Genomic DNA, 10,246 nt, shown 5'->3' on the forward strand with positions numbered 1-10,246 from the left:
ATGTAGCACAGGCCCATAGTACGCGGGATTTTTTCGGAGCCCTCCCCCCCCCCCCTTTCACTTTGAAAACGTTGCTACAGGCCTGTAACATGCTATTTGGATTAAAATATTTCTGAAAATGAGTGAGCTGTTAAATACATCTTTAAAATTATACGGTTGATTATATTTAGTCTATGTTCTATGGGAAATTAAAACTATTTTTTAGGCATCTGCAACGTTGTGATAATAAGTCACTATACACGCATGTAACGTTATATATGTACATGCAGTTTTCTTAGTACATGCATATATTTTAATCAACAAAAGATGTTGAAACTCAGTAGCCTAAATATTATGTCATTTTAGGATATTTATGGCCATTGTATAGTTGACTTTCTACAGCTTGAGTATCTCTGACGTTTTATCAGTAAATAGTTTTTTTTTAATTAGAAATTATCTGAGCATAATGAAAATTCGAATAAATTAAAAGTCGAATATCTTGGATATGGGGTAACCCATATCTGTTCTTGTATATTTGAGTTTATTGATATAATTATAAAACCGCAAAACTGAGTTTTCTGTAGCTATAATTGATCGAATTGATCTGTCAGTAAGAAACTAAGTAACTGTAGTACATCTCTCGCTTTAACAATATATATTTAGCGTTTCACAAAAAATATTGCATTATATCAGGTACCCTGGTAAAGATCCAATGTTCATTTGATTTCAAATATCACTAAAAATCTTCATTAAAAAGGGTGCAAAATATAGATTGGATCGCTGAGTTGATAGATTTTTCATATCTGAACAAAAACTTTTTTCTCCTTGCAGTAAAAAATGCTAATTAAACTTAATGCATTTCATGTTAACTAATATTTAAAATAAGTTTAAAAACAAGTTTAAAGAACTGCTTTCATAACAAACCTGGCTGCGACCTTACAACATTTTACTTGTGACCAATCAGCGCACAGTATGGTAACACGTGATGTTACATAAGTTAGGACTGTAATGCAGTGTAGTACATTGATGGTTTCGATGAGTATGAATTGCATTAACTAACAGTATCAATGTGAAGATGGTTGACCTGGCGAAAGAGGCATTTAATACTCAAAATTTCCAACTGGCAGCGGAAATTTATGAACGAACAATTAAAGAAAACGGACCTTCTCTGGATCTGTGCATGGGACTAGCTGATAGTTTTGCTTGTGGTGGTCACTTTGAGAAAGCTTTTGATGCATATGCTAGTGCATTCAGACTTGGAAATCTTACACCATCTTCTTTAAATCGTCTAGTGTCAGCTTTAGTAAACGCTGTAAAACAGGACAATATTGCAACCAGTGCAAACATGAGCAAAAGTTGCATGTTTACATGCACTATATGTAGAGGATTATTCAATGAACCATTGACAATACCATGTGGTCATACTTATTGTAGGAAATGTTTCGAAAGAGATCAATCAAAAACTTGTAGAACGTGTGGTACTATTCATCATTTTGTGAGGACTTCTAGTTTTCAGTCAAATGTGCTTCTTTCAAGATTAATCGAAAGTTGGTTTCCGAATGAAAGTAAAGCTACTTGCTTAAAAGCTGAAGGAAACAAATTTTTTGAAAGAAGACAGTTTGATAAATCAATAGAACTATACAGTTTGGCCATTGAGTTGTGTAAGTATTGAATATTTTATTTGTTATGAAACATATTTTGTTGAGACCGGAAGATGATCGTTTTGTAATAAGTGAACTTCCGGTGTAAGTGGGACACATGTGCCTACTTTCGGTTTGATTTTAGCTGGTTGCGTAAGCTTTCTTTTAAGGCAAATTTAGGCTATGACACTTCCACAAACATTTTTATGTTATTTTTATCATATTGGGTTCTGTCTCTTCTTAAATCAGTTTGATAATAATGACTAGAGGTATTACCGTATAGTTAGCTATGATTCAGCAGGTCCGGCACAATCTCTTTATTCAAAATAGCTTGACTTAGCTATTTTATCATACTTGTTTCATATATGTGCATTTTTTTAGTATGATAAAAAAGTGATTGTTTTCAACTTAGCCTAGTACAGTTCTGAAAACACTGCATGAAAAAATTTTGCTTTAAAGCTATAATGTTTAAATTATCTATGATGAGGATTTTTTGTTACCAATCCATAGTACAAACATGAGTTGTTATACACTTGCAACTTTTTTCTATTTCTTTAAATATGAATATGTTAAAAAATGTAAATAAAGAGCTCTGTCAATGTATTTAAAATAGCTAAATAAAGCTATATTGATTAATTCGACCTATTAAGATCAATCAAGAGATTCTGGCAGATCTGTCAAATGCTTCACAATATTCAGATTACATTGCTGGTGAAGCTTTTATCTGGTTGGTACTTGATAGTGTATTACTGTTTTGATTTTTTAAAAAAAAAAATGATCTTTAGATTTATAACCGTAATTCATTTGACATCTACTTTTTTGCAAGGATTTTGTTTTTCTGCTACATGTAATGGCCCACAAGTTATTGCTTTTGGAATTAAACAAAATATAGAAATCTAGTTATAATTTATGGCCTTCATTTTACTAAATTTTGCTCTTGATTTATCTTGTTGTGCTAATTGTGTAAATAACTTTCATCTGTAGTTAACCTGTAGTTAAATATGCTAATAAGGGCACATAGATTATCCTTCAATCAAAACTACATAAGCAAACATAATAATATAAATTGAATTAGTGTTTAAAGGAAAATAATTTAATTTTGCTTGTAACACTTCATTTGATTGGATTAAAAAATTAGTTATCTAATTATATCCTGTATTGCCTAGGTCACAATAATTTATATATTATACATAAACATATTAATATGCTTGATGTTACAATTAAAATATGTACAATTTGAAGGCATTTTTTTAAAAAAAAGTTGTCTTATTTTCTTCACTAAATGATGGAACATTAAAATATAAGTAATGAATTTAATAGCTACTGAATATTTTCATATAATTGAAGATCCTAACTATCAGTGTACCTGATACTGAAGTTCACATGTAATTTCATTATGAAAATAAAAATTCTTAACTTATGAAATACCTGTTGATTTTTGTTTACTGAAAGCAAAATTATGTGCAAATATTAGGAATATCAACATGATCAATATGCTGGTATATTGCGATTCGTTAACAAAAAATATAGTATTGCAATACATTTTTCCAGTACCGGTATATCTTTAAAATGCCGGGGCTTGGGATTTCTAAAGTAAAATATGAAATTGCATGAAGATGCCAAAAACGCTTTCAATCATGCCGAACTATAAGGTTGCTGTTGTATGGTTGTATAATTTTGTTGCAAAACTGAAGTGAATTCAACAAGAACTTTTTTTTGCTGCAACGTATTTATAACACACATGAAGTTTTATTCACTTTGATTATAAATGAAGTTTAATAAAATAAGGAAAAAAATTTGTAACTGTAATTAAAAATATTATATTGCAATACATTTCGCAATGCAGTTTAAAATATCTCAATATATTGCAATACAAAATTCCCAGCCCTAGTAAATATGCATTTTACACACTGGATATATTTTTTAAAATGTTATCTTTTTTTTTTTAGCTCCACGTGATCATTTGTTACTCAGCAATCGTTCCCATGCCTATGCCTCCCTGGATCGATTCAGTGAGGCTATGGAGGATGCAGAGAAAGTTGTTGAACTCCGTCCTGACTGGCCAAAGGTAGGTTTTAATAGAACACGATGTGTGTATTTGAAAAGCAAAAATCACGTGAAATTTTGTTTGTATAGGGTGTTTTTAGTCAATATTAAAAAAAATTTCATTGTGCATTTCACATTTAGATTAGCAAAAGAAGACTATATAATTGTACATTGGTTTGATTATTCAACATTTGAATACAACAACAAAAGCAAACAAATAAAATTTTAATGTACCCCTCTAATTTATTTATTGTTATTTTTGTATTTATTTATTTTTATGTAGAAAAACTGTTTAAAATAGTAATATAAAATTTCTTATTTCAGTTCATTATTTTTATTAAGAGTAAATTATTTTTACAGGGATACTTCCGTAAAGGATGTGCTCAGTTTGGCATGAATCTGTTTGAAGACGCTGTTGTATCATTGCTTCAGTGTTTAGCTCTGGACTCGGAAGTTGAATCAGCAAAAGATTACCTCTCTAAGGTAAGAAAAAGAAAGCAAAAAAAAAAATTACACATAGAATTAATTTAATGGATTTTTTGGTTAATTTTTTTTTGGGGGGAGGGGGGATTGTGTATGTGTTTGAAAACAAAGGAAAAAAGAACTTATGAAATGTACATTGTATAAAGATGATAAAAAATGCATTTTAATTTTTTTTAATTTATAATATAAACATATTTTCATAGTCTCTGCACAAGATTTTGTCACCTTTTCCAAATGATGATGTGAAAGCTTTGGCCTTGAAAAATCAGTTCAACCCTTCACTGCTGACCCAGTTGATCCGTGCCAACTTCAGCTCCGCTCTTCTTCTACCTCATATCACCATGGACAAGTTAGATCAACTCAAAGGCATCATTGATGAAACCCTCTTCAGTGCAACAAATTTTGTGCTGGGACAAACAGAAAAGAAACCAAGCTTTGATAAGGTAAAATTTGAACATATTGAATAGTTTAGAAGATTCTTATAAAGGTTACAGGGCTGTTATAAAAAAAGATAGCACACTGATCTTTTGTTAGTAACCTTAAAAGTTTGACCATTGCTTTATGTTGGTCTGATGCTCCAGTACTGTTTTTTGTAAAGTGAAATTAATTTTAAAAGCTGGACATTGCATGAAACGACAAAGTATTGGAGAGGCAGCATTGACTCTGATAGCTCAACTAACCCGAAAAAATAATTACGAAAAGATAAGAAAAAAATAATAAAAAGAAATAATAAGAAAAAATACTTCTAGTCTTTGGTAAAAATGCAAGATAAAAACAAGAATTGATAGATAAAAATTTGACTGGTATTATTCAATATTTTTATTCTTTAGTGAAAAAATGTTTTCAGTGTATAAGAGAAAGATAACAAGTAAAATACAGTTGTTTTATAACTTTTATAGGATGGACAAAGTTCATCTGGGCAAATGCCAAGAGAAAAGAATGGAAATGCAGAGACTACATTTTCACATAAATGTATGTACCAGTTTAAGGTTTTTCACAATTTCATTTAATGATTTTAAAAAAATGATATCAAAATGCAGAATTCAAGATGGTATCAGTGAAGTCATTTTTTGAAATTTTCAGGTGCATCTGAACCAAGCAGCAGAAGAGAATCACCAGTTAGTTTCCTTAAAGGAGCTAGATCAAGGTCCCAGTCTCCCTACGGCAGAAACAGTGATGGCAGCAGAAAACGTACCAGGGAACCTAGTATCACTCAACCTCCATTATCCCCACAAGAGACACCACAGAAGCAGCAGAGTATGTATTTAAATTCAATCAATAAATTTATGAATAATAAATATATAAATTCATTAAATCTATAAAAGAAATAGAGATTATATTTCTTGGATGTTATTTGTTGGGTAAATTAAAAAAAATCTTAACATCTGAATGTTTATTTTTTAGAGTCTCGAGACTTTGTTCCAATGGATGTCAGCAAAGCCTTGGTAAATGTTGATGACTTTGAGTGCAGTCTTTGCTATCGTCTGATGCATGAACCAGTCACCACACCATGTGGCCATTCCTTCTGTCGCCAGTGTCTTGACAGATGTTTAGATCACCAAAGCAATTGTCCTCTTTGTAAAGGCTCATTAGTTGAGGTACAAAACTTAAAGATAAAGTGATTTTGTATTTCCTTTTACCTGGTAGTCTTATGAAAGAAGACACACAATAGAATTAAATAATGATATTTTTTTTTTTTTATATGTAGTATTTAGCTGAGAGACGCCAAACCAGAGATGAATCCTTAGAAAATATTCTGAAAACCTATTTTCCTGAAGAACACGAAGCAAGAAAAAAGATTCATGAAGATGAATTGGTTGAACTTGCAAAGTAAGTAAGCACAGGTGTCAAAATTTTAGTGTTGTATCGAGTTTTAAATTTAAAATTTAAAGAGAGGCTTGAGTGTTTAACGTTGAACTGCTGGTACAATGATTAAGGAGAGCTGTAGAAGTTTAAACAACTCGTTTGAAGAGGATTCTGTTGGTAGATATACATGAATAAAAATTTTTAATGTTTTCAGAATGGGAGAAGATGAAAAACATCATATACCCATTTTTGTATGCACACTAGCCTTCCCTGGAGTAACTTGTCCACTTCACATCTTTGAGCCCCGGTATCGTCTAATGGTCAGACAATGTATGGAAGCTGGTACACGACAGTTTGGCATGTGCATCTCAATGGGAGATGACCAGTAAGTTGTTTTAAATCAGGATTTCTACATCTTATTTGTCCATTAACAACAAAGTTATATAAATTTATAGGGTAATCTATACTCAGCTAACATTTTATGTCATTTAACAGAGATGATTTCTCGGAGTACGGCTGTATGTTGGAGATACGAGATGTGCAGTTCTTCCCTGATGGAAGATCACTGGTCGATTGTATAGGAGGGCGAAGATTCAAAGTTTTATCCAGAGGGCACAGAGATGGCTACAACACAGCCAATGTAGAATTTTTGAGAGATGTTGCCATACCTGAAAATGATGTACAAGGTATGAGCAAGATTTTTGAATTTAAATCTCTTCTCTGTAAATTTTGTTATTCATCAAAGTCAGTAATATCACCAACCAGATCTGCATAATAACTGTTTTCTACCACTTAATTTGTTTAAGCATGTTTACTGTTGAAGAAGCCGAGTATGAAAATTAACAAGTATTTTTTTTTTTAACAGCTGTTAACAAACTTCAAGAAAAAACCTACAGAGAAGTAAAATCCTGGTTTGACAATCTGCCAGGTATGCAAAGAAATCAAATTTCTCGACATTTTGGGGGATTTCCAGCTTGTGACAGTGACTACCAGGGTAACCCAAATAGCACAGCTTGGTTGTGGAAAGTTCTACCAATATTACCTCTAGATCCACGTATACAGCTGACTATGTTAGCAATGACTTCCTACAAAGAAAGGCTGGAGGGGATACTGAGAGTACTAGAGTATATCAAACGGAGGCGAAGCTTTTGACTAGACCAAATACCTCAAACGATTACTAACCTCATTCATAACTACAGGTTTCCAATAGGGCTTATTTTAGTAATTGCTTTATTAATTGAGCTGGCAATCTGAACAATTTTTCCTCAGTTATATATTGTCAAGACTATCCATTTCTTGAATGTTTTTATCCAGACTTCGTATTTTTTTCTGTTGTCTTTTGTTCCTTGTAAATATAGGGAGGATAATCTGAATGATCTTCCATTTGAAATGAGGAAGAGTGGTAGATATGGAAGATTGTTACCAAATTTTATGGAGATTATTTTCATATGATATTTGAAATTGATTTTACTATTTTCATTGGTAACATTATGTACATTTTTTATTTCATGTAAACCAGAAACCATTGTTTTAATTCAGTTAATTAAACTGTAAAATTATGCAAGTTTCAGTTTTTGCATATTTGCTTTACAGTTTTTAATCATATGCACATAGTATAGAAAGTTAATATTGACCCTCTCTTATTTTTTTTTAACTTCTGTATATTATTGTGGGTTAATTTAATTTTGACTGATTGTATGGAATATTCCTTTTTAGCTCATTTTACTTGCAAGATAAAAGCAATCTGCAATTAGTACCCTAATCTGTGATAATATACTATCGATAGTCAGGTTATTTATACTTATTTTTATAACTTGTTCTCATCATTGTCATGGTTGTTTAATTTTCTAGGTCATCTAAAAGCTGTACATTGCTTTGAAGCTGAAATCAAGCTACAATATTTAATTTCATACAACCATTTATAATTTATGTGAATGTTAATTTATTCCATTTATCTTTGTCTTAAAGCCAATTTTAGTTTTAACTGAAACTTACAAAAAAGTTGGTGTTGATTCTTGTGTTTTCCAAGGTTTCTTTCTATTTTTTTTAAGTTCAAAATCTTACAATTGAAAAAAAATAGTTAGTTAATTTTTAAGGGATTTTCTTTGCAAGAGAAATCTTGCAGATGAATATTTAGAAATGAAGAAAAATGACAATCGGTGCAACCTGTATTGCAAATCTAAAATATTTTTTTGTTTCCACTAAACTTTCATCTTTGTGAGTTGATATTGGTTAAAATGTCTTTATTTTCATGAACAGTAGATCCAGAAACATTTGAATTGGAGAGAATCATTTATGTTGTTATAATATTTTTCATTAATGATATATTTACTTCACATCAACTTAATAAAAGAAAAATAACTTTATTGAGAGTGGATGGTGTTGTGTGATAAACTTTTAATGGTGGAACATATTTCTCAATAATTTACAGGTATTGAGTCTATGTGATGGAGTTGTCTTCGCTGATTCAGAAGGTGTGTCCAAGAAATGATATTTTAAGACACATGATGCATAAAAAAGAGAACATTCTTCTATACTTTTTGTGTAGTGGATGAAATGAAAGAATGTACCATTTTAAATGAGGTTATCTTTAAAAGAAAGGCTTGATTGGGGTGGGGGGTCTCTTCCTCTTACCCATACCCCGGGGGAGGAATCTGACACCACAAAGTATTGCTTGTGTCACTACCATTTAGCTTCATTTATGAAGCAGATTCACAGGGAAATCGTTTTTATTGCAATTTACTATAAGACATGACAATGAAAGGATAATTGCACAGGAATTCTACAAGTTTTTTTTTTTTTTTTTTTTTTTTTTTTTTTAAATTTAGACCTCGTATGGAGCGTGCTGCTTTCTTGGAAGTTATAATCGACAACATAAACAAGCGGTTTCCAATCACGCCATTCAAATTAAGCATTGAATTCTGATATAATTTGACAAAGGAGTGCTGATGTCTTTTCCCATTTAAGGCAAGAGTACCCAAAAGTTATTTGATCATGAATATTGATAAGAAACAATGACTTTGATTAATAAATGCGCACCTAATGCAGCAGCAGGTTCGTAACATAAATTATGACTATGTAGGGGGGTGCATTCTTTGCGATGGGCTGGCACCCCGTTTGATTGCAAAATAGGAATACCTCCATTCACAATGTCTTAACGTTGATTTTTTTTAGTTGTATTTGGGAAAAAAATGACTGGAGAAGAACCGGAGCCCAACTAAATGGTACCCATTGGTTAAGAGTAAAAATTAGCTTAATGGAGAGGGTAACTCTAACCTCTCAGCACTTGTTTCTGTTAAAAAAATTTTAACCCATAGTATAATTATTTACGAAAGCCGGATAGGCTCATTTTTGACAAGAGAAAAAAATATTTAACTCGTTATAACGAGATAATTATCTCGTAATAACGAGTTAGTATCTCGTTATAACGAGTTAGTTATCTCGTTATAACGAGTTAGTTATCTCGTTATAACGAGTTAGTTATCTCGTTATAATGAGAAAATTATCTCGTTATAACGAGTTAGTATCTCGTTATAACGAGTTAGTTATCTCGTTATAACGAGTTAGTATTTCGTTATAACGAGTTAGTATCTCGTTAAAACGAGTTAGTTATCTCGTTATAACAAGATAATTATCTCGTTATAACGAGTTAGTTATCTCGTTATAACGAGTTAGTTATCTCGTTATAACGAGTTAGTATCTCGTTATAACGAGTAAGTTATCTCGTTATAACGAGTTAGTTATCTCGTTATAACGAGTTAGTATCTCGTTATAACGAGTTAGTATCTCGTTATAACGAGTTAGTTATCTCGTTATAACGAGTTAGTTATCTCGTTATAATGAGTTAGTATTTCGTTATAACGAGTTAGTATCTCGTTATAACGAGTTAGTTATCTCGTTATAACGAGATAATTATCTCGTTATAACGAGTTAGTTATCTCGTTATAACGAGTTAGTTATCTCGTTATAACGAGTTAGTTATCTCGTTATAACGAGTTAGTTATCTCGTTATAACGAGTTAGTTATCTCGTTATAACGAGTTAGTTATCTCGTTATAATGAGTTAGTATTTCGTTATAACGAGTTAGTATCTCGTTATAACGAGTTAGTTATCTCGTTATAACGAGATAATTATCTCGTTATAACGAATTAGTTATCTCGTTATAACGAGATAATTATCTCGTTATAACGAGATAATTATCTCGTTATAACGAGATAAAAATTGATCTAGAATTGATATATTTAAGTAAAGAATAGACCATTATTTATAGGAAATATACAGAAGCAAGTCGA

At 31.2% G+C, this 10,246-nt stretch overlaps 1 protein-coding gene across 1 annotated transcript; it reads left to right on the forward strand.

Annotated features, from left to right (window-relative positions):
- Nucleotides 1-950: 950 nt before the first annotated feature.
- Nucleotides 951-8,329, forward strand: LOC133197380 (LON peptidase N-terminal domain and RING finger protein 1-like). The gene is made up of 11 exons (XM_061333383.1): nucleotides 951-1,640; nucleotides 3,569-3,687; nucleotides 4,026-4,148; nucleotides 4,352-4,591; nucleotides 5,048-5,120; nucleotides 5,232-5,405; nucleotides 5,553-5,746; nucleotides 5,857-5,978; nucleotides 6,169-6,339; nucleotides 6,450-6,640; nucleotides 6,820-8,329. Exons 1-11 carry the CDS (start codon nucleotides 1,055-1,057, stop codon nucleotides 7,104-7,106), a joined length of 2,280 nt encoding a protein of 759 aa, XP_061189367.1. The 5' UTR covers nucleotides 951-1,054; the 3' UTR covers nucleotides 7,107-8,329.
- Nucleotides 8,330-10,246: the final 1,917 nt, after the last annotated feature.

The sequence above is a fragment of the Saccostrea echinata genome, unplaced genomic scaffold (genome assembly GCF_033153115.1).
Source record: "Saccostrea echinata isolate AGI-Se365-2 ecotype Australia unplaced genomic scaffold, CSIRO_AGI_Sech_v1 ptg000030l, whole genome shotgun sequence".
Lineage (NCBI taxonomy): Eukaryota > Metazoa > Mollusca > Bivalvia > Ostreida > Ostreidae > Saccostrea > Saccostrea echinata.

Coding starts and splice junctions, on each gene's coding strand:
- LOC133197380 (XM_061333383.1), top strand. CDS start 1,055: ATGGTTGACCTGGCGAAAGAGGCATTTAATACTCAAAATTTCCAACTG. Junction 5,979..6,168: donor GAATTGGTTGAACTTGCAAA/GTAAGTAAGCAC, acceptor TAATGTTTTCAG/AATGGGAGAAGATGAAAAAC. Junction 6,340..6,449: donor ATCTCAATGGGAGATGACCA/GTAAGTTGTTTT, acceptor GTCATTTAACAG/AGATGATTTCTCGGAGTACG.